The sequence below is a fragment of the Chiloscyllium plagiosum genome, unplaced genomic scaffold (assembly GCF_037043375.1).
Source record: "Chiloscyllium plagiosum isolate Xiang-an unplaced genomic scaffold, Cpla_swu_hap1 HiC_scaffold_49, whole genome shotgun sequence".
NCBI classification, from domain to species: Eukaryota; Metazoa; Chordata; class Chondrichthyes; order Orectolobiformes; family Hemiscylliidae; genus Chiloscyllium; species Chiloscyllium plagiosum.
Window position 1 is genome coordinate 12,783,471 of NW_028270187.1, and position 27,841 is coordinate 12,811,311.

Genomic DNA, 27,841 nt, shown 5'->3' on the forward strand with positions numbered 1-27,841 from the left:
GCTGTCAGTTCCTGCTCAGTGAATGTGTGAGGACAATTATCAACATGTACCTGTTAAATGCTGCTCTGTGAATATGAGTGTAATTATCAAACTGTAATTATCAATCCATATAATCTGTGCAAATATGTGAGTGAATGCAGTTATCAATCTGTCCCTGTCACTCTGTGGGGGGAGGTGTGGGCGCAAGTTTTGCATTTCTTGTGGTTGCAGGGGAAGATGCCGGGAGTGGAGGTTGAGTTGTTGAGGGGTGTGGACCTGATGAGGGAGTCATGGAGGGAGTGGTCTTTTCAGAACGCTGATAGGGGAGGGGAGGGAAATATATCCCTGGTGGTGGGGTCCGTTTGGAGGTGGCAGAAATGACAACGGATGATACGATGTATATGGAGGTTGGTGGGGTGGTAGGTGAGGACCAGTGGGGTTCTGTCCTGGTGGCGAATGGAGGGGCAGAGCTCAAGGGCGGAGGAGCGGGAAGTGGAGGAGATATGGTGGAGAGCATCGTTGATCACGTCTGGGGGGAAATCACGGTAGGGTGGAAGTGACGTCATGGGTCACACCGACCATGCAGCCTCTGCGATCGCCGCCCAGACAACCGCCTCCACGATCGCCAGGCCGCATCTGCCCCAGGAGGACCAGTTCCAATACCGAACAACCCAGATGGCCTCCTTCTTCAAAGACCACAATTTCGCCCCCTCCCCTTCCACCGCATTTCCAACGCCCCTCCCCCAAGTCCCTCCTCCCTACCTTTTATCTTATCCTGCTTGGCAGTTTCCTCATTCCTGAGGAAGGGCTCATGCCCGATAAGGCCGATTCTCCTGTTCCTTGGATGCTGCCTGACTTGCGGCGCTTTTCCAGCAACACATTTTCAGCCCTTACATACAGCCCCCGGTTCTCCCTGAACTCACCCCGAATCAATCCCGGTCTCGGAGCCCCCTCTGTGTCCCAGGCTCCCATCCCGATGTGCTGCTGGAAGGAGCCTGCTGTTCCCTCGCTTCCCTGGGCGCTGATCTCTCCATTGCGGTCTGTTTCAAACAAACCTCTTGCACTCACTGAGTAAATGCTCCTCAATGGCAGAGCCGGGGGAGGGCCTCACGCATGCGCTCCTCTCGGCAGGAACAGTCAGCTTTGGAGGAAGGGGAGCATCGCACATGCGCAACTATTCCCAAAGATTTCCCAGAAACAAACGTCAATTGGCTATTTCCCCAATTCCCTTTTTCCCAGTTTGAGCAAAGGAACCGGGACTGTGGGGGAAAGGGCAGAGAAGGTTTCAAGCTGGGACATTGTCCCTTTATGAAGCTCCAATGGAGCTCATTCCCGGGTCATGTTAATAACTCCTCCCTCCGGCTCTCTCACAATCTGATCAAAGTTAAAAATCACACAACACCAGGTTATAGTCCAACAGGTTGAATTGGAAGCACACTAGTTTTTGGAGCGACGCCCCTTCATCAGATAGTAGTGGAGGGCTCAATCCTAACATACAGAATTTATAGCAAAAATTTACAGTGTGATGTAACTGAAATTATACATGGAAAATTGATTGTCTGTTAAGCCTTTCATCTGTGAGAATACCTTAATAGTTTCACTTCTTTCATGTGAAAATCACAAAACCTTTTTTTTAAAATATGTTACATTCTCGGGTTAGCTGTTAACAATATGATAGCTAGACAATATGTTGAAGATGCTAGCCCCCTCTGTTCTCTGTCTATGCCATGATGTTTAGATTGATTTTAATCTAAAAAGTGAGATAACTGAGGTTTCCATGAATGCATGCAGTTTTTGAGCAAAGTACAATGTGACCCTGAAAGTACAAATTCACCCCACAAAATATGTGTGTGCATGTGGGTCTTTATCTGTGTGTGTGTGTCTGTCTGGGTTGGGGGTTGTGAGTGTGAGAAAGTGTATGTGTGTGTGTAGTGGGTGCAGAGTGTCTTAAATCTGTGAGGGGGTGCACGTGGGAGTGTGTGTGTCTGTCAGGGTGTGTGTGGGTGTCTGTGTGTGCGTCTGTGTGTATGCGTATCTGTATGTATGTGTCTCCAAACCATGACAATCTGATCAGGGAGCGGGGAAACTGGCGGCCACTCGGCCTATCCCCTGTGCTCCCCGATTCGATAACATCATGTCTGATCGAATGTTAACTGTGGTATTTAATCCTACTGACCCCTCGTCCACAAATATTAACTCCTTGCCCAAAGTAACATACAGAGAGATGGAATAAGTGGAACATTCTTACGAAGGCAGAAAATAACTGATGGAGAGAGTCGTGTATCACAGTATCAGTGCTTATTTCTGGCTCAGGAGGCCCGTGCAAAAGTCAGATCAGGTGTGCAATAATATCTCTGGGACTCGATTTGGTTTGTAGTGGATGACAGATTTTAGTGGCATGTATGCTGCAGACAGAAACCTTGTGATGTATTGTATGCCATAACGAGAGACCCCAGCTTATTTTGTTTATTCACTCCTGGAACGTGGATGTCGCTGGCTGAGCCTAGCATTTATTCTCCATCCCTTTGAGAAGGCGGTGGTGAGCAACCTTCTGGAACAGCTGTTGTCCCTGTGCTGCCAACAATGCCATGAACACGGAGTTCCAGGGTCTTGATCCAGTGACAGTGAAAGGAAGCGGTTTTATTTCCAAGTCAGCATGGTGAGTGCCTTAGAGGAGAACTTGTCCGACATCAAGGCGGTGTTCCCTGACATCAGCTGTCTTTATCGTTTTGGAAGGTCCTCCTTTTACAAATTACAAAACTCGAATCTCTTTGTCAGCGGCCTCGACAGATGTCTCTCCAGCCGACAGCGAGAAATCGGAATAGTGTATAGCCTCCCTGGTGACAGGACCAAGGATATCTTGGAGAGAGTGCACGATACTCACAAAAGCAAGAGGGACCAGCCGGAGTAAACACTGGAACTAACTACATAGGAAGGGGAAAGGATGGGATTCCGAAGGAAGAATAAGGAAGAGAGGCAAGAATTTGGAAAGGAGGTCCTCTCCGGTAGTAATATCTAGATTACCCCCACTGCTCCGAGTAAGTGATGGTAGGAATAGGATGATAGAGTAAGGGAATGCCCAACTGAGGAGCTGGTGCATGGGAAAAGGGTTCACGTTTTTGGATCATTGGAATCTCTTCGGAAGAAGATGTGACTTGTATAAAAAAGGATGGATTGCACCTGAATTGGAAGGGATCTAATATACTGGCAGGGATATTTCCTTGAGCTACTGGGGAGATGTTAAACTAGTAAGTTGTGGGGCAGGAATCAAGGATATAGTGAGGAAAGAGATCAATCTGACACTGGTATAGTTGGCAAGTCAAACAGTCAGGGCATGCAGGAAATAGCAGAGAATGAGGTAGGATTCATAAATTAAACTGCATTTACTTCTATGCAAGAGGCCTGACAGGGAAGGAGGATGAACTCAGGAAATGGGTAGGAAAATGGAATTGGTATTGGGATATCATAGCAATTACAGAGACATTTTTCGGGAATGACACAACTGCAGCATAATGTTTCAGGAATCAAAGGATGGGGGAAGGGGCAGCAAGAAAAAATGGGGAGTGACGTGTTTGGTAAGAGATAACATTTCAGCTGTACTTAAGGAGGATTTTCCTGGGATTACATCCATAGAAATTATTTGGGTGGTAATGAGAAATAAGAGAAGGTTTGATCACTTTATTGGGATTGGACTGGAGACACCCCAACAGTCATCAGGAAATTGAGAAACAAAGTTGTAAGGAGATCTTAGATCTGCAGGAATACTGGTGTAGTTATGGCGAGGGATTTTAACATTGCAAACACAGATTGGGGATGCCATATTGTTAATGGTTTCGACAGAGAGGAATTTCTTAAGTGTGTACAAAGGAAATCTGATTCAGTATGTGAATATATGGGCGGCACGGTGGCACAGTGGTTAGCACTGCTGCCTCACAGCGCCAGAGACCCGAGTCAATTCCCGCCTCAGGCGACTGACTGTGTGGAGTTTGCACGTTCTCCCCGTGTCTGTGTGGGCACCCTCCGGCTGCTCCGGTTTCCTCCCACAGTCCAAAGATGTGCAGGTCAGGTGAATTGGCCATGATAAATTGCCCGTAGTGTTAGGTAAGGGGTAAATGTAGGGGTCTGGGTGGGTTGCGCTTCGGCGGGGCGGTGTGGACTTGTTGGGCCGAAGGGCCTGTTTCCACACTGTAATCTAATCTAATCTAATATCTTCAAGACAAGATGCAAAACTTGATCTACTCTTGGGATATAATGATGTGTCAGTGGGGGAGCAGTTTGGAGCCAGCAACCATAATTCAATTAGTTTTAAAACTGTTATGCAAAAGGATATAACAGATCTAAAAGCTAAATTTCTAAATGGACAAAGGCCAATTTTGAGAGTATTATGCAAGAACTTTCAACACAGGCAAAGGGATGGCTGGAAAATGGGAAGCCTTCAAAAATGAGAAAAGGAGGGTCCAGAGACAGAATGTTCGTGTTAGAGTGAAAGGCATGATTGGTAGGTGTAGGAAATGCTGGATGAGAAAAGAAGTTGAAATTTTAGTCCGAATAAGAAGGAAACATGTGTTAGGTATATACAGCCGAGATTGAGTGAATCCTTCAAAGAGTATAAAGGTATTAGTGATATACTTAAAAAGGAAATCAGGAGGGCAAACAATGGACATAAGATAGCTTTGGCAAATAATGTTAAGGAGAATTCAAATGTATTTTATAAAGGACACAAGCATAACCAGGGAAACATTAGGGCCCAGCAAAGATTAGCAAAGCAGCCTATGTGTGGAACAACAGGAAATATGGGAGATACTAAGCGAGTGCTTACCAAGGAGAAGGAAATGTAAGATATAGAATGTGGGGAAACAAATGGTGACATCTTGAAAAATGTCCAAAATACAGAGGAGGTGCTGCTGGATGTTTTTAAACAGAAACGGTGGTTAAAGTACGAGCACCTGATCGGGTGTACCTTGGAACACGGTGATAAGCTAGGGAAGTGATTGTTGGGCCTCTTGCTGAGATACCTGTATTATCGATAGTCACAGGTGAAGTGTAAAAAGACTGGAGGTTGGCTAACGTAGTGCCACTATTTAAGAAAGGTGGTAAGGAAAAGCCAGGGAATTATTGAACAGTGAGTGTAACATCAACAGTAGGCAAACAGTTGAGGGGATTCTGAGAGGCAGGATTTACATCTTTTTGAAAGGCCAGGATTGATTGGATTAGGCAACATGGCTTTCTGCGTGGGAAGTCATGTATCACTAACTCGACTGGGTTTTTTTGAATTGGTAAGGAAGAGGACTGATGAGTTGAAAAATGTGGTGCTGGAAAAAGCCCTTCCTGAAGAAGGGTTTATGCCCGAAACGTCGATTCTCCTGCTCCTCAGATGCTGCCTGGCCTGCTGTGTTTTTCCAGCACCACATTTTTCAACTCTGGTCTCCAGCATCTGCAGTCCTCACTTTCTCCTCGAGGACTGATGAGGCCAAAGGAGTGGATGTCATCTATATGGCCTTCGGTAAGGGGTTTGATTGTGTCCCACATGGGAAATTGGTTAGCAAGATTAGATCATATGGAATTCGGGGAGAACTCGCCAATTGGAAACAGAACTTTTTCGAAAGTAGAAGACAGAGATTGGTGGTGGCGGGATGCTTTTCAGACTGGAAGCCTGTGACAAGTGATATGCTACAAGGATCACTGTTGGGTCTACTGCTACTTATCATTTATATAAATGATTTTAGTTTAAAAATGACACAACACCAGGTTATAGTCCAACAGTTTTATTTGGAAGTACAAACTTTTGGAGTGCTGCTCCTCCGTCAGGTGTCTATGCTCTGAATGCTTGTACTCCCAAATAAACCTATTGGAGTATAACCTGGTGTTGTGTCATTTTTAACTTTGCACACCCCAGTCCAACACCAGCACTTCCACGTTATTATGAATGATTTGGTTGTGAGGTTGCAGGTAAGTTAGTTAGTAAGTTTGCACATTACACAAAAATTGGAGGTGTAGTGGACTGCAAAGAAGGCTACCTCAGAATATAACAGGATCTCAATCAGATGGGCCACTGGACTCAGCAGTGGCAAACTGAGTTCAATTTAAATCAAAATGAGGTGCTGCAATTTGGAAAGGCAAATCAGTATTAAGTCCTGTGGCGTGTTGCTGAATAAAGAGACTTTGGAATGCAGGTTCATTGTTCCTTGAACATGGAGTTATAGTCAGGATATCAAGAAGGCATTTGATATCTTTTCCTTTACTGGTCAGAACTTTGAGTATGTGACTTAAGAGAACATGTTGTGGGTGTACAGAATATTGGTTATGCCACTTTTGGAATATTATGTGCAATTCTGGTCTCTCTCCTATAAAAAGGATGTTGCGAAACTTGAAACGGCTATTCAAGATAGTTTTTGGTCCAAAGAAAAGGCCTACAATTTGGGAAGAAATATAGCGAGACAGGAAGGCTGCAAACAGATCAAAATTCAGCAAATGACAGCGAAAAGGGATTTAACTAACAAAGAACAAATGAAGAAAAGAGTAATGTTGCAGAAACCATTAAAAAAACTGCTAAAACACCAATACATGTGTAAAGAGGGAAGTGAACTTAAATAGGTTGGTAAAGAGGACCACATGTCACTTACAACATTAAAGAGGGGAGTTCAAAATGGGGAATTAAAACATTGGCGGCATGGTGGCACTGCTGCCTCACAGCGCCAGAGACCCGAGTTCAATTCCTGCCTCAGGAGTCTGTGTGGAGTTTCCTCCCACATTCCAAAAATGTGCACGTTAGGTGAATTGGCCATGCTAAATTGCCCGTAGTGTTCGGTGAAAGGGTAAATGTAGGGGAATGGGTCTGGGTGAGTTGCTCCTTGTCGGAGGGTCGGTGTGGACTTGTTGGGCCGAAGGGCCTGTTTCCACACTGTAACTAATCTAATCTCAAAAATCACAAACATATTGTTGTTCTCTGTTCACAAATATTATCACAACTAACACGGTAGAAATGTTGGGGAGTTTAGTGAGAAGAAAAAAAACTGAACCAGATCAGTATTATTTGGGAAATGATGTTGGGACAATGGATTGGATTGAAGGTTGTGAAACACCAGACCTTGATCATCTGCGTCCCAGACTATTTAATGTAGTGGGCTGAGCAATAGTGGATGCAGTGGTCGTCATGTTCTCTCGGCTCTGCAATAACTTACACAGATTGTGCTAAATAGTGTAAGCAATCCAATGGAGAAGGGAGGTAGGTATAAAATTGGGAACTATAGGCCAGTCAGCCTGCAGGGAAAAATCAAAATGAAAGCTCCAATTGTGAAGCATTTGACAAAACAGTATTCAGGATCTGCTAGAGTCAGCATGAACATGAAGGGCCTGTTCCAGTGCACACTGTTCTGTCTTCTAAGCTTGACAAACCGACTGGCCATCTTTGATGATGTAAACAGTAGAACTGATGAGTGTAACAGTTACTAAGGAGAAAAAAAAACTGTAGGTAACTCCCTGGACAACGCAGCAAAAGCTGAAAGGAGGAGAAATTCTATCCTTCCACACTGACATTTATGATATTTCCAAGTTTACCTTATGTCACTCAAAAATATTTTGAATTCAAGTTATCGCCCTGCTCCCCTTCTAAACCCCAAAGGTAGATTTCAAGGCAATATATTTGTTAATTTCAAGATTTCAGTCTAAAAGTAGCGACAATGTCACCGTTCAGCTCAGAAAGCGCGATTAGTGCAGCAGCAAAATGCGTTTAACTCGACAACGGAGCCGTCAATTCGAGTGAAGACTTTTCTGCCGTAAACCTTCCAGTGTCAGGGTGAGGAGCGATCGAGTCTGGCTCTCTGGAGATGCGGAATTTCAGAGGAATCGGAGAGTTTAGGCCGTTAGAGAAACACAGAGAGGCAGCAGGAGCAGGGAGCTGACGGCAGGTTGTCCCTGCGCCGTCCGCTCGCTGCCTTGAAGTTGCTCAGTGCCGCCCCCAGTAGCTTCATTGCTGACCGAGTTCAGACTGTCCCAGAGAAAGATTCAGCGCAGAGTTCTCAACATGAGCGACAGTGCAGCCGCCGAAACGGCTCCTCCAGCCGCCGCTCCCACCAAAGCCAAGGCTCCCAAGAAGAAGGCGGCGGCTCCCAGGAAGAAAACACCCGGTCCCGGGTTGGGAGAGCTGATTCTGAAGGGTGTCGGGGATATCAAGGATCGCAGAGGGGCGTCTCTGTCCGCTATAAAGAAGGCGCTGGAGAGAAGCGGGATCGATGTGGGAAAGCGAAACGCACAGATCAAGATGAGTATCAGGAGGTGCCTGGCGAACGGCTCCCTTGTTCTGGTCAAGGGCCAGGGCGTCTCCGGCTCCTTCAAACTCCCTAAGAATCCAGTCAAGGCAAAAGCGGGAAAGAAGGCGGGAGCATCAGCCGCCAAGAAACCGGCCGTGAAGAAATCACCGTCCAAGAAGGCGACAGCAAAGAAATCCCAGACCAAGAAGGCGACAGCCAAGAAATCCCCAGCCAAGAGAGCGACAACCAAGAAGTCCCCAGCCAAGAAAGCGAGCGGCAAGAAGACGGCACCGCCAAAGAAAGCGGTGAGCAAAGCAGCGACAAAGAAACGGACTCCCGTGAAGAAGGTGAAAAAGGCCAAGGGCCCTAAAGCCCCCAAACCCCTCAGCAAACCAGCTAAAAGCAAGGCCAAGCCCAAAGCGAAAGTGACCAAGACAGCAGCAAAAAAATGAACCCGTCAGTGTAATATGTAACCGTCTGAACCCAAAGGCTCTTATCAGAGCCACCCACATCTCTCAGGAAAGAGCTGAGCCCGGATCAAATGTTCCGTGTCCCGGCGCCGAGCGCAGACCTACTCAAGATGTTAATCTGACTGAATTACTCCAATACACACACTTGCCACAGAGCACAGAACTGAGAACGGCGAGGGGTTATTGAGCTCCAGCTGGTTATTTCACATCGCGCCTTGTATTTCTGCCCGGACACCAATGTGACATGTTGCCGTATTTGTAGTTCACTGACCCTTCCAGGAATGATGCTTTGTTCAGTTTTGGATTCTGGGGTCGTGCGGATGTTATCATGGCGTGTTCATTCGGTCTGCCTCTTACAGACAGATCAGGCAGCAATTACACCTTGTGTTCGGGCTAAGTACAATCTGAGTGAGACAGAAATGTACCGACAAAAAGGAGATTCTGTGACTTTCTTGGTGTACACTGTATTAGTTTGTAAGCTGTTTAAATCGGCGGGGTTGTTTAGATTGACTCACGGCGTGTACACGTTCGGTTGTTTGGCTCGGCTGTGATAACCCCTTCGCTTTCCTCCTGCCTGTCACAGACAGGTCAGGCAGTGATTCCCCCGTCTGGTCCGCAGAGTTTAAGATACTGCTATCAAGAATAAACTTTTATCTTAGTTGCAGACGGATAGTGTTTTGCTTCTTAATGTTTAATTCAACCTCAGAAATTGTGAGGGTGAAATTGGCGGGCTTTTTGAAATTGACAGCCGCCAACAATTCTTTTCCTGCCTTTTCTGGACCTTCCGGAGCTGTTTCTCTGTGGGTTGACGGATGGGGCTGTATCCAAAGCCAGCTCTCGGGGGACGATGCTGAAACAGGCAGCATCGCAGCAGCCTCAGCTTTGACAACAGCAGCCTGTGTGTTTGTATGTGTTCTGTAATGTCCCATTATCATCCATATGCTTATCCAATGACTATTTAAATGCCATTTAAGGTTGGCGAGTCTAGTACTGGCGCAGGCAGAACGTTCCACGCCCTTACTGCTCTCGTACCAACCTCTGGACATCTGTCCTATATCTATCACCCCTCAATTTTAAGCTATGTTCCATCCTGCTAGACATCACATCTTATCAAATCCTCTGATCATCTTGTCTGATTCTATTAAGTCATCTCTTAACCTTCTTCTCTCTAACGAAAACAGCCTCAGGTCCCTCAGCCCTTTTCTCATAAGGCGCTAGTGAGGACTGCAGATGCTGGAGTTCAGAGTCAAGATTATAGTGGCGCTGGAAAAGCACAGCAGGTCAGGCAGCATCCGAGAAGCAGGAAAATCGATGTTTCGGGCAAAATCCCTTCATCAGGAATGAGGCAGGGAGCCCCCGGGCTGGAGAGATAAATGGGAGGGGTGGGGCTGAGTAGAAGATAGCTAAAGGTGCAATAGGTGGATGAAGGTGGGTATGAAGGTGATAGGTCGGAGAGGAGGGTGGAGCGGATAGATGAGAAGGAAGATTGCCAGGAAGGACAGGTCATGAGGATGGTGCTGAGCTGGCAGGTTGGAACTGCGATAAGGTTGGGGAGGGGGAATGAGGAAACTGTTGAAGTCCACATTGATGCCCTGTGGTTGAAGTGTTCTGAGGTGGAAAATGAGGCATTCTTCCTCCAGGCATTAGGGGGTGAGGTAGTGGTGGTGGAGGGGGCCAAGGACCTGCATGTACTTGGTTGAGTGGGAGAGGGAGTTGAAATGTTCGGCCATGGGACGGTGGGGTTGATTGGTGTGGGTATCCCCGAGATGTTCCCTAATGCACTCTGCAAGAAGGCGTCCCGTCTCCCGAAAGTGAAGGAGACCGCATCGGGAGTGCATCCACCTACAAATGGACCCCACCACCAGGTTTACATTTCCCTCCTCACCCCATCCACTTTTCAAAAGACTGTTCCCTCCATGACTACCTGGTCAGGTCCACGCCCCCCTACAACCCACCGTCCCCTCCTGGCAGTGCAGGAATTGCTAAACCTGTGCACACACCTCCTCCCTCACCTCCATCCAAGGCCCAAAGGAGCATTCCATATCCATCAAAGATTCACCTACACATACACCAATGTCATTTATTGTATTTGTTGCTCCCGATGTGGTCTCCTTTACATTGGGGAGACTGGACGCCTACTCGCAGAGAGCTTTAGGGAACATCTCTGGGACACCCACACCAATCTACCCCACTGCCCCATGACTGAACATTTCCACTCCCCCTCACACTCTGCCGAGTACATGTAGGTCCTGGGCCTCCTCCCTCGCCGTTCCTCACCACTCGATGCCTGGAGGAAGAACACCTCCTCTTCTGCCTCGGTACACTCCAAACACAGGGCATCAATGTGGACTTCCCAGTTTACTCATTTTCCCTCCCCCCACCTTACCCCAGTTCTAACCTATCAGCTCAGCACCATCCTCTTGACCTATCCTACCTGCCAATTCTCCTAACCACCCATCCGCTCCACCCTCCTCTCTGACTTACCACCTCCATCTCCACCTCCATCCACCTATTTCACTCTAAGCGACCTTCTCCCCAGTCCCACCCTCCTCCCATTTATCTCTCCATACTGGATGCTCCCTGCCTCATTCCTGATGAAGGGCTTTTGCCTGAAACATCAATTTTCCTGCTTCTCAGATGCTGCCTGACCTGCTGTGCATATTCAACACCACTCTAATCTTTCCTCCATACCAGGCAACATCTTGGTAAATCTCCTCTGCACTTTTGCAATGTTTCCACGTCCCTCCTATAATACACCATATGCGGTCGCACCAGAGTTTTGTGTAGCTGCAACATGATCTCATGGCTCCAAAATTCAATCCCTTGTGTGGGATATAGGTAAGTTAATGTTTCTTCTGCAGATCTGCAATTCTGCAATTATAATTTCTGATACAAAGTAAATGAACTCACATCAGTGTGTAATTGTTTTAGCCAAGAGCTGAGTCAACAAGAATGGAAAATATGTGGAGGAAATATATAATTGTTTTTGTATTAGCTAAAAATTGTATGCCAGCATGAAACGTGATTGCAAAACAATGGTAGATATTATGGGCAAATAAATAAGGTGTTGTGAGGGGATGAAGTTAGGCCAGATACGCCTGTACAAACATCTGTTTCCCACTTGTATGGAGACACAGGAACAAACCCTAATTAAAGAGGTCATAAAGGTCAGAGTGGCCTCCGGAGAGGCCCAGATGGAAAGAATATGCCGAACGATGACCTGCAGTGGGATGACGTCAAACGACCTTATGAGGCCAGAGCTAAGCATTCTATCACGGACAAGGCCGGATAAGCAGGGGTGGTGGGATCAGTCTTAGGGAAGTGAATGATGTAAATGGTGGTGGGGGGGGGGGGAAACAATGAAATAAGAAAAAATATGTAGGGACCCAAATTATATACATTTCGAGAGTTTGTTGAATTTGGTGTGTTTTTGTCCCTGCCTTGTGGACATTGCACCCACTTGCAAGTGTAAAATAAAGGACACTGCTGATTCAGATTTTCGTCTCGGACTGCAGTTATTGAAGTGAGTGAGCTTTGTTTCTCACACTTGACAAATAAAAGCTAACACACCATACCATTCTTAATTGCACTGACCTGGGTGGCCAAAGTTAAAAATCACACGTCACCAGGTTATAGTCCAACAGGCTTAATTGGAAACACTAGCTTTTGGAGCACCGCTCCTTCATCAAATGGTAGTGGAGGACACAATTATAAGAATTTATAGCAAACGTTTACAGTGTGATGTAACTGAAATTAGACATTGAAAAATACTTTGATTGTTTGTTGAGTCTTTCATCTGTTCAAATACCATGATAGTTTCACTTCTTTCATGTGTAAATCATGAAACATTTTTTTAAAAGCTATATTCTCAGATTAATTGTAATAATTAGTGTTAGCCAGACAATATGTTGAAGGTGTTAGCCCCTCATGTTCGCAGTCTGTGCCATAATGTTTAGACTGATTCTAATCTAAAAAGTGAGATAAGAGTTTTACATGAATTCATGCAGTTTTTGAGCAATGTACAATGTAACTCTAAAAGTACAAATTCACCCCACAAACGTATATGTATATGTGTGCATGTGGGTCTTTGTGTGTGCGTGTGTCTGTCTGTCTGGGATGGGGGTTGTGAGTGTGAGAGAGAGTGTTTATGTGTGTGTATGTGAGTGTGGAGTGTCTAAGTCTGTGAGGGAGTGCATGTGTGAGTGTGGGAGTGTGTATGTGTGTTTGGGATGGGGAGTTGTGAGTGTCTATGAGAGAGAGAGTGTACCTGTGTGTGCATGAGTGTAGAGTTGGTCCGAGTCTGTGAGAGGATGCATGTGTGAGTGTGTGTGTCTATAAGGATGTGTGTGAGTGTCTGTGTGCGGGTTAGTGTGTGTTTAGGAGTGCCTCTGTGTGTGTTTATATATATATATATATATAAGAGTGTCTGTATAGTGCAATGGTGGTCACCTGTAGTGTGACATGAACCCAAGGTCTCGGTTGAGGCCCTCCCTATGGGTACGGAACTTAGCTATTAAACTCTGCTCAGCCACTTTTTGCTGCTGCCTGTCCCAAAGTCCACCTTGGAGAATGGTCACTGGAAGGTCTGAGATCGAATGTCCTAGACCACTGAAGTGTTCCCCAACTGGAAGGGAACACACTGTCTGTTGATTGTTGTGAGGTGCCTATTCATCCATTGCCGTAGCCTTTGCTCGGTTTCCCCAATGTACCATGCCTCAGGGCTTCCTTGCCTGCAACGTATAAGATAGACAACGTTGGCTGAGTCACATGAGTACCTGCCATGTGCAAGTTGGGAGGTGTCCCCACGTGTAATGGTGGTATCCATGCCCACACTCTGACACGTCTTGCAGCGCCATGACAGGGTTGTATGGAGATGTCCTGAAAGACAGACAGCTTGTTCCGAACAATGATCTGTTTGAGGTTTGGCGGTTGTTTAAAAGCAAGCAATGGAGGTGTGGGGACTGTCTTGGCGAGATGCTCACCCTCATTGACAATGTGTTGCAGGTCACGAAGAACATGGCTTAGATTTTCAGCTCCTGGGAAGTACTGGTTGGCAACTTTCAGGGTTCCATGCACAAGGACACTGAGGTCTCTCTCTGCTCTTCCACGCTGCCAAGAATCTTACAATTATCCCATTATTCTGTGTTCCTGTTACTCCTTCCAAAGTGAATAGATTTGTTCAATATATCATATCAGTTGCATGATACATTGGTCTTTTGCTATAAATTCAGTATTCTGCCCCACTAGTTTCCTGACGAAGGAGCAGCGCTCATAAATCTAGTGCATCCAAAAATACCGGTTGGACAGTAAGCTGGTGGTGTGTGATTTTTAACTTTGTTCCTGACGAGAGGAGCGCATGCGTGAGTCCCACCCCCAGCGCTGCCATTGAGGAGCATTGACTCAGTGAGTGCAAGAGGTTTGTTTGAAACAGACCGCAATGTGGAGATCAGCGCCCAGGGAAGCGAGGGAACAGCAGGCTCCTTCCAGCAGCACATCGGGATGGGAGCCTGGGACACAGAGGGGGCTCCGAGACCGGGATTGATTCGGGGTGAGTTCAGGGAGAACCGGGGGCTGTGTGGAAGAGGCCGAGCGGAGCAGGAACTGGTCCCGGAACTTGGAGTGAGCGGGCTGGGGGGAAGAGAGAGGCCTTTCTCGGGCTGTGTGTGGGCCTGCTGAGGGAGGCAGAGCGGGAAGAAGCTGCTGAGGGACATTCTTGGGGTTTATAATCCCCTAAACACTGATGGGAATTCATTGTTTGATTTCTCTTTCACGCTGTTTGTTGATATTGGGCAGTGAATAATAGAAAGCAAATCGACTTTGACTGTGACAATCCTGTGAATGATAAATATAGCAGTCACCAGATCAAAAGTCTCAAGTACAGCATTTGCAATTACGCCTGTTATCCTTCTCTTCAAGTTAGTGTAGTGGGAGCTGCATATTGAACTATCTAAGCATTCCATTCATGGAGCTGCACAGATGTTGGTTCGTTTTGGTGTCTCAGGAAATTGTTTAATAATTTCAACAAAAAAAAAGAGACTAGGCATAACTCAGCAATAACAGAAGCAAGCCATGCTTTGTTCACAATGTCATCTTTCTTTAAAAATCATAATTAATGTTAATTGAATTTAGCATTGATCCGTTTGAATTAGATGAAACGTATCTTCTGTTTCCCTCCAGAAACATACTCGCTGGACCAAGACAATGTCATATATACTCAGTACAAAGCCAAGTGTGACCAACTGCTTCTACCAGACACCAGGTATGTTACTGCTGTCAGAGCAGAGAATGTTCTTTCCACAGACACAGAGTGGATTGAACCAGACACATATTGACCTCAATTTCCAGAGGTATACATTCAATCCAAGAGTCAAACACATCTGTTGAAATACATTTTCTTCTTCCCTCTCAATGCATACTATACCCAGTTCCAATAATTTTTACCATTTATAGCCCACCGTTATTCACCACATCTGAATATGTATAGACTGTCCGCGAATCCAAAATCTGCACTCAGGAATGACATGTACAAATTTGGTACAAAGATTTATTAGTTTAGTTTTGATTATTGTTACATAGTTACAATAACTATGTATGAAGTAGAGATTGAGTGCAAACATATAGGGAAAATTGACATTATCAGTAAGTGATGAGGACAAATTAATCTTTTGATCAATAGTTGTCCCATACAAAGACATGACAATTGAATAATGTACATTCCAAATGTTCTTTCCTGACATGGACGGAAGGCTTACTGGATTTACACAAACGCTACTAACAACTCACCACTCCCGCATGCAAACATAAAGTCCTGAATGATTTACAGTGAGTCACAAATACATCCTAACACATACATGATGATATCGAATGGTGATGAAGATCCATATACATTGCAAGTGTCAGAAAATGTTACATTCAAACTGATTTATACTCTCAGATCTCAATGCAAGAGATCTCCAGTACAGAAGAAAGCCCTTCAACTTATTAAGTCTGCACTGATCAAGAACAATCCATGACAGCATAACTATTGACCAAGTTAGCAACCCTCTCAATCAGCATTCCATTTCCATAAATATATCATGGCAGCAGAGAATCTGCCAGCCCCATCTTTACCACAGTGTCATTCTTTATTGCTTCACCTTGCAGGTGTTATTTTTCTTTTAGAACATAGAACATAGAAAAATACAGCGCAGTTCAGGCCCTTTGGCCCTCGATGTTGCGCCGATCCAAGCCCACCTAACCTACACTAGCCCACTATCCTCCATATGCCTATCCAATGCCCGTTTAAATGCCCATAAAGAGGGAGAATCCACCACTGCAGGGCATTCCATGAACTCATGACTCGCTGAGTAAAGAATCTACCCCTAACATCTGTCCTATACCTCCCACCCCTTAATTTAAAGCTATGCCCCCTCGTAATAGCTGACTCCATATGTGGAAAAAGGTTCTCATGGTCAACCCTATCTAAACCCCTAATCATCTTGTACACCTCTATCAAGTCACCCCTAAACCTTCTTTTCTCCAATGAAAACAGCCCCAAGTGCCTCAGCCTTTCCTCATATGATCTTCCTACCATACCAGGCAACATCCTGGTAAACCTCCTCTGCACCCGTTCCAGTGCCTCCACATCCTTCCTATAGTATGGCGACCAAAACTGCACACAATACTCCAGATGCGGCCGCACCAGAGTCTTATACAACTGCAACATGACCTCAGGGCTCCAGAAATCAATTCCTCTTTTTTCATTCCAGCAAAATCTTTTTCTTTATACTTTTGTACATCTTTTAAAGTCTGTTTCATTTTTCTACCTGGAGATCTACAAGCCCAACATTCCAGTTGACCCTCCCTAGGATACATTGTTGTAAAACAAGAAATCTGTGTCCAAATTTCTCAATGACTCAATGGAATCAGATAATCACCATCCATAGCAGAGCAGTCAGAAACCAAATAGCCATAATGGGTAGGTGTGTTAAGCTTCTCAATTTTTTTCTGTGAAGGTTTTGACAGTGCTGATTGATTAATAAATTGAATTTGACCATTTAAATATTCTGCGTTACATAACAAAAAATAAAATTGATAGTCAGTATTAACTGAATCCATTTGCTTTCCTCCTCCCGACCATAGAACAACACAACAGTATTGCTAATGGTTTGTACTATCACACTACAGAGGCGAGGTACTATCCTGTTTGCATCAGCGAATAAAATGGAATTGATGAATTTTCTTTCCTGTATAAAGAATACTATGGTCAGTCAGATGCAATGCAGTGCAATTGTTCACTTCATTGCAAATGGATTCAGTTAATACTGATTATCAGTTCAGCAGTATTCAGAAAAGTAGGTCACTATGCAATAACTGATGGCATTGTGAAGACCAGCCCTTGTTGTTACTATTCCCAGTTAGACTTTGCACAATAGGAGTCACAAAGGTCAATGCTTTTCTCTCCTTGATCCTGAAGAACAACACAGACTCTTGTCAATTGTTATGTGTTGCATGTTCACATATCCATGAATCCTATAGGCACTGCAATGAAAGAACATAGACTGTTTCCCATTCACTAAAGAATATGTGCACTGAGAACCCTCTTCTCTCCCACTTTGGTAACTGGTTCCCCACTTTTCAAAAATCGTTTAAATTGCTCAGTAACACAATGCAGGAAGATTGAAATTTTATCAAACTTGAAAGTATGTCCTTCTTATATCACAATAACTGTCCCTTTCAAAACAATTTTTGCCTGTATAACCAGTGCATTTACGCAGAAGACAGCAGCCCTAGTCCTCAACACTCAATTTTAGGTTCCAGGTTCTTCACTAAACCAAGTGGCTTTTTTTTTTCTGTCGAACGTCTGTCACATATAGAGTCATAGAGATGTACAGCATGCAAACAGACCTTTTCCTCCATTCTGAGCTGATATCCTAACCTAATCTAGTCCCATTTCCCAGCACATCCCTCTAAACCATTCCTGTTCATATACACATCCAGATGCCTTTTAAATACTGCAATTGTACAAGCCTCCTCCACTTCCTCTGGCAGCTCATTCCATATATGCACCACACCCAGCTTGAAAAAGTTGTTCCTTTAATATCTTTCCCCTGTCAACCTAAACTTATGCCCTCTATTTCTAGACTTGCCCACCCCAGGGAAAAGATTTTGTCTATTTACCCTATCCATGCCCCTCATGATGTTATAAACCTCTATAAGGTCATCCCTCAGTCTCCGACACTCCAGGAAAAATAGCCCCAGCCTGTTCAGTCTCTCCCTCTTGTTCAAACTCTCCAACCCTGGCAACATCTTTGTAAATCTTTTCTGAACACTTTCAAGTTTCACAACATCCTTCTGATAGGAAGGAGACCAGAATGTGTGCAATATTCCTTAAGTGACCTAACCAATGTCCTGTACAGCTGCAACATGACCTCCCAACTCCTGTACTCAATACTCTGGCCAATAAAGGAAAGCATACCAAATGCCTTCTTCACTCTGCTATCTACCTGCAGCTCTACTTTCAAGGAAATATGAACCTGCACTCCAAGGTCTCCTTGTTCCTAGCAACTTTCCACGAGGAGTATTAGTCCTCTCTGATTTGCTTTTCCAAATCACAGCACTTCACATTTATCTAAATTAAATGCCATCTTCCACTCTGAGCCCATTGGCCCATCTGGTCAAGATCCCATTGTAATCTGAGGTAACCTTCTTCGCTCTGCACTGCACCTCCAATTTTGGTGTCATCTGCAAACTTACTATCTATACCTCTTATGTTCACACCCAAATCATTTATGTACATGATGAAAAATATGGACCCAGCACTGATCCTTGTGGCACACCAGTAGTCAGAGGCCTCCAGTCTGAAAAGCAACCCGCCACCACCACCACCATCTGTCTTCTACCTTTGAGCCAGTATTGTATCCAAATAGCTAGTGCTCCCCATATTCCATGAGCTCTAACCTTACTAACCAGTCTTCCATGAGGAACCTTGTTGAACGCCCTATGGATCACATCCACCTCTCTGCCCTCATCAGTCCTCTGTGTTATTTCTTCAAAAAACTCAATTGAGTTCGTAAGACATGATTTCCCATGCACAAAGCCAAGCTGACTATCCCTAATTAGCCTTTGCCTTTCCAAATACACATAAATTCTGTCCCTCAGGATTCCTTCCAACAACTTGCCAACCACCAATGTCAGGCTCACCGGTCGACAGTTCCCTGGCTTTTCCTTACCACCTTCCTTAAATAATGGTATCACATTAGCCAACCTCCAGTCTTCTGACACCTCACCTGTGACTATCGATGATACAAATATCTCAGCAATGGGCCCAGCAATCACTTGCCTAGCTTCCCACAGAGTTCTCGGGTACACCTGATCAGGTATTGGTATTTTATCCACTTTTATGCATTTAAAGACACCCAGCACCTCCTCGTCTGTAACATTTTTTCCCCACATTCTATATCTTTCCTCTCCTTCTCCACAGTAAACACTGATGCAAAATACCCATTTAGTATCTCCCCCATCTCCTGCGGCAGCATACATAGATGGTCTTGCTGATCTTTGAGGGGCCCTATTCTCTCCCTAGTTACCCCTTTGTCCTTAATGTATTTATAAAACCCCTTTGGATTCTCCTTAACCCTATTTACCAAAGCTACCTCATGTTCCCTTTTTGCCCTCCTGATTTCCCTCTTGAGTATACTCCTACTGCATTTATACTCTGCTAAGGATTCTCTCGATCTCTTCTGTCTATACTTGACATATGCTTCCTTCTTTTTCTTAACCAAACCCTCAACTTCTCCAGTCATCAAGCATTCCTTACACCTACCAGCCTTTCATTTTACCCTAACAGGAATATACTGTCTCTTGACTCTCATTTCTCATTTCTGAAGGCTTCCCACTTTCCAGCCGTCCTTTTACCTGCGAACATGTGCCCCCAGTCAGCTTTTGAAAGTTCTTGCCCTATCCCATCAAAATTTGCTTTCCTCCAATTTTGAACTTCAACTTTTAGATCCGGTCTATTCTTTTCCATCACCATTTTAAAACTAATAGAATTATAGTCGCTGGCTCCAAAGTGCTCCCCCACTGACAACTCGGTCACCTGCCCTACCTTATTTCCCAAGAGTAGATCAAGTTTTTTCCCTTCTCGAGTAGATACATCCACATAATGAATCTGAAAGTTCTCTTCTACACACTTAACAAATTCCTCTCCATCTAATCCCTTAACACTATGGCAGTCCCAGACTATGTTAGAAAAGTTAAAATCATTTACCGTAAGCACCATATTATTCTGACAGATAAATGAAATCTCCTTACAAATATCTTTCTCAATTTCTTGCTGACTATTAGGGCGTCTGTAAGGCAATCCAAATAAGGTGATCATCCATTTCTTATTTTTCAGTACCACCCAAGTAACTTCCCTCTATACATTCCCAGGAATATCCTCCCTAAGTACAATAGTAATTCTATCCCTTATCAAAAACACCACTCCCCCTCCTCTCTTGTCGCTCCATCTCTGAGCCATGTTTCTGTAATTGCTATGATATCCCAGTCCCATGTTCCTACCCATGCCCTGAGTTCATCTGCCTTCCCTGTTAGGCCTCTTGCATTGAAGTAAATTCAGTTTAATTTATCAGTCTTACTTTTTTCTCTTTTTTGTCCCTGCCTGGCCTGACTGTTCGATTTGCTCCCGTTCCCAACTGTACCAGTCTCAGATTGAACTCTTTCCTCACTATTTCCCTGGGTCCCAGCCGCCACCTTACTGTTGTAAATCTTCCTGAGCAGCTCCAGCAAATCTCCCTGCCAGTATATTAGTTCCCTTACAATTCTGGTACAACCCATCCTTCTTATACAAGTCTCTTCTACCCCAGAAGAGATCCCAATGATGCAAAAATGTGATCCCTTCTCCCTTGCACCAGCTCCTCAGCTACACATTCATCTGCTCTATCCTCCTATTTCTATCGTTACTAGCTCATAGCAGCGGGAGTAATCGAGATATCACTACGCTCGAGGTCCTGCTTTTTAAATTCCTACCTAAATTTCTATATTCTCCCTTCAGAATCTCATCCTTTTCTCTTCCTGTGTCATTTGTTCCAATGTGTACAATGACCTCCTGTTGGTCCCGCTCTCCTTTGCGAACATTCTGCACCCTCTCTGGGACATCCTTGATCCTGACACCAGGGATTTTTCTGATTTTTTTTTGCTGGCTGCAGAAATGTCGTTCTGTCAGATTTGAAAGGCATTAGAATGAATCACGTGGTTCCATTGAAGGTAACAATCAAAGAATTAACTCCCATGTATACAACCACTACAAGGGACAGAAAGAAGCAAACTTAGTTCTGCATTCACATTAAAGATCAAACAGTCACAGAACAAACCAACATTTGTCAACATTCGGAAGAGAGCTGTGAGATGGTGCCAGTACACAATAGGTACAGAATCCCTCTCAAAGTACTGAGTTACTGCCAGATTAATAGGTCCACAGACATAAATATAAGAAACACCAAGACCCGCAAAGATCCAATGGTTGTAAGAGTTAGCCTTTCATTAAAAGGTTTAAGCAGAACACGGTAATAGCTTCAATCTCAGCATCAACATACACTGTATTTAAATTATATAGGGAGTGAATCTGTTTGACCACAAAGTTTAACCCAATTGTGTGCTGTATTAGACTGAATCTATCACATGGTACACAGTAAATTCCAGTGAAGTTGCCCAAGAAGTAACTTGAGCTATGTATAATTACCCCTCCAAATATCTCATCCTGTCTTAGATATGGAGATGTAACTCATGCAACAATTCCATTTTACAGATTGGAGGAATTACACTTCAGCCCAAATTGTGTTTTAAAATATATATTTTTGCATGGAACCCCAAACTGAATAGCAGTGCACATCTCATACAAAACTACAGAATATAGAATTTGATGTGAAATTGACCATAAGGAAATCAAATATCGACATGAAAAGACACAAAGCATCCCGTATTCAGACAGATAATGAGAGATTTTTGAATACAGCGTGAAAACTCTCATATAGTTTCTCTGGGACTAACATAGGAATAATAAATTTAAAACATACATTAAGTCTAGAGATTGGCATGCCCAAAATAAACTTACAATCGTAAACTATATTGTACCATAGACTCCAATGTTGTGGAAGTTATTCAACCGAGATCTACGGTGCCAGAGATTAACATTGATGTAAATACATCCACTGTCACTGACAGGAGCTGACACAAATGACATTGGATAACATCTGATACATTTGGAATAGCAAAGGTTTGAACAATAAAGAACTCCTGCAGTTCTGAAAGATGACAATTCCACTTTAAGTGACACTGCATCAATGTAAAATGCAATAATCATGAATGAGTAGCACATTGATAACTTATAATGAGAGACTGAATGAATCCCATGTTCAGTGTTAGCTGATTTTATCCATACTTACATTCTGATTGAGAGACTAATGCAAAACAAAACAACAATATCAGAGTCCAAAATGAAAGTAAATATCTCAGTGATAACATAAAACATTAGGAAGGGAACTATGCCACACCAGGGACCGGACCAGCCTTGTAAATAAGCTGGTCTGTCCACTTCTCCATGATATTTTTATATGGATAGCCTATACAACATGAAGTGGTTTCCTTTATCATTAGAATCAGAATCATAGATTTTTAGATTAGATTAGATTACTTACAGATTAGATTAGTTACAGTGTGGAAACAGGCCCTTCGGCCCAACAAGTCCACACCGCCCCGCCGAAGCACAACCCACCCATACCCCTACATTTACTCCTTACCTAACACTACCGGCAATTTAGCATGGCCAATTCACCTAACCTGCACATCTTTGGACTGTGGGAGGAAACCGGAGCACCCGGAGGGTGCCCACGCAGACACGGAGAGAACGTGCAAACTCCACACAGTCAGTCGCCTGGGGCGGGAATTGAACCCGGGTCTCTGGCGCTGTGAGGCAGCAGTGCTAACCACTGTGCCACCGTGCTACCCACCGTGCCGCCCACATTTTGTAGAGCACAGAAGCAGTCCAATTAGCTCATTGTGTCTGCACTGGGACATTCTACTCTTTATCTCTTCTATTATAGTTTCCTCTAATTGTTGGGACTGTGAACTGTATATCATTGTTGTAGTTTGCAATCCTCTGAATACTGATTGGAATTAATTGTTTGTTTCTGTTTCACATTGATTGTTGGCAATGAACTTTCAATTGTGGAAATAAAAATAATATATATGAATGTCACAATTCTGTAAAGAATAAATATGACAGTCATTGGATCAAAAGTTTCAAGTATAATATTTGAAATAGTGCCTGTTGTTCTTCAATAGTTAATGTATTGGGATCTTGGTTTCAAACTGTGTAAGCATCCCAATCATTGAGCTGTACAGGTCTTGGTTAGCTTTTGTATCTTAATAAATTGTTCTATAATTTCAAAAAAAGAGAGTAGGAGCAGCTGAGGGCAAAAGTGAAACTAAAGTCTGCTCTGTTCCAATTACGGGCTTTATAAAGATCATAATAACTATTAACTAAATATTGCATTGATCAGTTTGATATTATCAAACTTGGTTGATATTGATTTAAAGGAGATAAATCTTCTGTCTTCCTCCAGGCAAATATTCAATTGCCCAAGACAATGTAATATTACCTCGGTATAAAGCCAAGTGTGAGCAGCTACTCTTTCCAAACAGCAGGTATGTTACCATTGTCAGAGCTGGGAAAATGTCATTTCCGCAGTTACAGAACGGATTGAGTCAGACTCACAAAAAGCTCACTTTCCAGAGATATACATTCAATCCATGTGTAAAAGTCAACCTATTCTCGGTATGGACCAGCGCAGATGCAATTAATTTCATAATTCAAAGCGCATTGTCATTCAGATTTGAAAAGGGATACACTGAATCCTCACTGGAAACAGGCAGTCAGGAACTGCATTAAATCCACAGCTAGGGAATGTTCAAAGTTACAATCAAGATGAACAAATAGATCATGTGTTACATAGCTGGAGTAACCATATATACAGTAGTTATTGAGTACAGATACAGAAGGAAACTTTTTGATATTAACAGTAACTGAGCAGGACAAAAATAATCTTTAAGAAATAGTAGACCCATTCAACGACACAACCATTAAATCATGTTCAGCAGTAAAGACTATCATGTAGCATGGACAGACAGATGCAGAATAAAACTCTTTCACACAAGAAAGCTATCAATGCCTGATTACAAAATGAAACAAAGTGTCTCAGTGATAGTACCAAACCCCTGAAAAGGGTAACATCCCACACTGAGCAACAAGACCTGTTTTTTTAATTAGCCGGTCTGTCCATTTCTACCTGGTAGTTTTGTACTGATATTCTGTTAAGCGGGATGTGTTTTCCTTTTCACACCAGAATCAGAATCTTAGAATTGGTACAACACAGATTGAGGCCATTCCTCCCATTCAGTCTGCGCTCGTACATTCTATTCTTTAACTGTTCTGATTACCAGGTTCCAGTAATTGTTGGGATTGTGAACTAGATACCATCTGCTGACCCCTTCCCCAAGGATTGAGAGAAAACTCAAATCACAAAATGCAGCAGAGATTAAGACCCCACTCTCAATACGCTGATAACTGAATGAAACAGAATTAGAGAATTTTACTGGCTGCCAGAGAATTAAACCACTTTGATATCCAAAAGTAGAAAGTGATTAGTACAGATGGAGAACTCACTCTCATAGTCACACATCGGGAGCTGACAATCAATTACTGAACTCCCATATCATTATGACTGCGACTGTCAGATGTAGATTGATAGTTGTTCTTACATATTAACATTGCAGAAACTGACGAAGAGAAAACAATAATGACACAAACATTCTTATTACTCAAAACAGTGCAGGACTTGTACAGTTAATAGTAGGGTCCTGAGGAGAGTTGCCAAACAAAGGGACCTAGGATTGCATGTGTGCTGTTCCTTGGAAGTGGAGTCACAGGTGAACAAGTATGTGAAAAAGGTGCTTGCCATGTTTGCCTTCTTTGGTCTGCCAATTGAGTATAGGAGTTGGGACATCATGTTCGGGCTGCACAGGACATAATTTAGGGCACTTGTAGAATATTGTGTAAAGTTCTGGTCACCCTGCCTTCAGAAGGATGTTGTTAATCTCGAGAGGATGCAACAATGATTGATAGAGTTGTTGTGAGGACTGGAGGGTTTGAAATATAAGGAGATTGTGAATAGTCTGGGGCTTTTTTCCCTGGAGCATTGGAGGCTGAGGGGTGATTTTAGAAGCATGTTGTTTGAAATAGGTGGACATCTGGGGTGCTTGGGAGTGGAATGATTCCTTGTCAGAGCAGATGCAGTGGAGGCGGAGGAATTGGGAGAATGGGATGGGGCTTTTGCAGAATACTGAGTGGGAGGGCATGTCACCCAGATCGTTGTGAGAGTCTGTGGGTTTATAGTAAATGTCCATCTGGAGATGGAAATGGAAAGGTTAAGAAAAGGGAGGCAGCACAGAAAAGGCCATTCGGCATATCAGTCTGCATTGATGATAACTACCATTGAAGGCACACTAATCCCAATTTGCTGCACGTGTCCCATAACCTTGATGTGCTCATCCAAGTATCTTTTTAAGGTTCTAAGGTTTCTGGCCTCCACAACATTCCCAGGCAGTGCATTCCAGTTTCCCTGAATTCCATGTGATTTAACTCTCTCAACCAGTCTCTTATGTGGGACCTTGTCAATTGGTTTGACAGATTGGTAAATACACTCCCACATGCACACAATGAAGTAATATTTCAGAGGAAGATGGATAATTAGACTCTCATATTAACAAAGCACAAAGTGACAGTTTGAGATTGACAACTACATTTGCATCTTCATGGAGCAGAAACTGACAGCTCCAATTGATAACGACATTCACATATTCGCAGCACAGAAATTGACAGGAAATGATTGTTACATAGACTCCTATTTACATTACAGAGCCTGACAGGGAAAGATTGATAACTAAATTCACACATTCAGCAAGCAGAAACTGACAGGTACAGGTTGATAACTATATTTAAATATTCACACAGGTACAGATTGATAACTACACTCACATTGACATAGACAGCGGAGCAGAAACAGACAGGGAGAGAATGATAACTGTACTCACACATTCCCATGGCAGAAATGGACAGATACAGATTGATAACTAAATTCACATATTCACATCAATGAAACAATCAGAGCCTGATTGCTGTCTAAATATGTAAATGTATTTATCAGCCAGTCCCTGTCAGTTTCTATTCTGTGGATATGTGATGTTGTTTATCAATCTGTCCCTCAGTTTGTTATGTGAACATTTGAATGTAGTTATTAATCTGTAAATTTAAATATAGTTATCAACCTGTACCTGTCACACTCTGTTTTGTGCACATGAAAGGATGTTTACAAGTCTTCCAGGGACAGATTGATAACTACACTCACATATTCAGATAGTTTAAACTGTACAGTTTCATAAGTATGCTCATATTCAAAAGCAGAATCTAACAGATACGGATCAACAACTAATTCACTGTTATGCAACAGACCATATCCCCTCAAAATACAGTATATCATGGAAATAGGGTAGACCCTAACTTTCTTCACAGAAACTAACAAGTAAAATTGATAACTGCTCTCAAATGCAGTATTCATAACAGAAACTAACATAAGCAGATTGGTAACTAAATGCACATATCCACAGTTTCATCAGGTGGCCATGTTCGTGGAGCTGTGCAGGCATTGGTTAGTTTCTGGATCTCAGTGAATTGGTATAGAATTCTTAAAACATAATAGCTTGCTTTCGATGTTAGTTCTGGATTTCACCCAATTGTCACAAAGTTGCAAATAAAAGAAACGGAGACCAGGAGCAACTCAGGGAAAGAGTGGAATCAAAACCTGGTTCTGTTTGAATTGCTAGGTTTGGAAATACTCTAATGATTATTAACTGACTGCCACACTGATCAGTTTAATCTTGCCTAACTTGGCTTATGTTGATTTACAGCTGAAAAATCTTCTGTCTTCTGCCAAGGAAATATTTGAATGACGAAGACAATGTCATATTTCCTCAGTACAAAGCCAAGTGTGACCAGCTGCTTCTAACAATGCAGAGAACATCCTTTCCACAGGCACAGAGCAGATTGGATCAGACTTAGTTTGAGCTCAATTTCCAGAGATATATCCAAACAAACAAACAGTCAGGCACAACTGCTGAAAGACAAGTTTCTTTTTTCTCTGCATTCTACATAGATATCTTCCCAGTTCCAGTTAATATGATTCATAGGCCATGGACATTTACAGCATGTCTAAAGTAGGCAATTGGTGTACTAAATCAAGTTTACATTTTAAAAGGGCATTTTAAATGTCACAATCCGGATAAACAATGACATCATGCTTTTACATAGTTTCAACAGCCATATGTGACAAGTAGTGAATCATTACTGAGAACACGCACACATATACAAAGGTACTGACTGATTCAGATTGAACCACCATATCAACACACAAGATACAGAGACTAACAGCGATGTACACACATTTACACTGGAGGAAACAGAAATGAATATATACAAAATGTTTACACAAAAGCAAGCAACAAAATCCCATTCAGGCAGCATTCCATTTCGATAAGGGCGTCATGGCAGCTGAGGAGCTGCCAACCCCACCTTGAGCTCAACATCATTCTCAACATATTCACCTTGCTGGAATAGAAATTAAATTTTCACTCTGCTCAGTATTAATTTTTTTATTAAAAAATGTGTAACTTGGTCTCCAAATTCACTTTATTCTTCTACAAAGAATCCCAAATTCCCTCATCCTATGAAATATCACAAAAAAGCAAGAAAATCAAATGTTGTATCGTCAATTTAACAATATAATCAAGTAATCATCCTTTAATTCAACAAGGAAATTTAGCCAATCTTGTAAATTATAAATTCTCTCTTTTTTTTGCAGGAAGAGATCAACCATGTTCAATAAATTTGCCTGAATGATTTAAATCTTTTCCACTGTATGACAAAAATACAAGTCTTTTCACTTTCCTCATTGCCACCATAGAGCACCAGGAGAGTACTGCTAATGGCTTGCACTGTCACACCACAGAGCAGGATTATGTAATACTCACAATAGAATAATGAAGTGAACT

The 27,841-nt window shown here is 43.2% G+C and overlaps 1 protein-coding gene and 2 long non-coding RNA genes across 4 annotated transcripts in view; 2 read left to right on the plus strand and 1 right to left on the minus strand.

Moving 5' to 3' along the window:
- The window catches only part of LOC148135595 (uncharacterized), a 134,093-nt gene that overhangs the window by 25,804 nt on the left and 80,448 nt on the right, over positions 1-27,841 (minus strand). The gene's annotated exons all lie outside the window — the stretch shown is intronic.
- Positions 7,969-9,975, plus strand: LOC122545754 (histone H1-like). Its single transcript, XM_087984491.1, has one exon. It carries the CDS (start codon positions 8,003-8,005, stop codon positions 8,678-8,680), a length of 678 nt encoding a protein of 225 aa, XP_087840617.1. The 5' UTR covers positions 7,969-8,002; the 3' UTR covers positions 8,681-9,975.
- On the plus strand, positions 14,106-27,699 carry LOC122544633 (uncharacterized). Of its 2 annotated transcripts, none has more exons than XR_006310371.2 (4): positions 14,106-14,246; positions 14,876-14,957; positions 23,302-23,383; positions 27,652-27,699. It is a non-coding gene; the product is annotated as an uncharacterized LOC122544633 (long non-coding RNA). The 2 variants fall into 2 exon arrangements; XR_006310370.2 differs by lacking the exon at positions 27,652-27,699 and adding an exon at positions 26,702-27,473.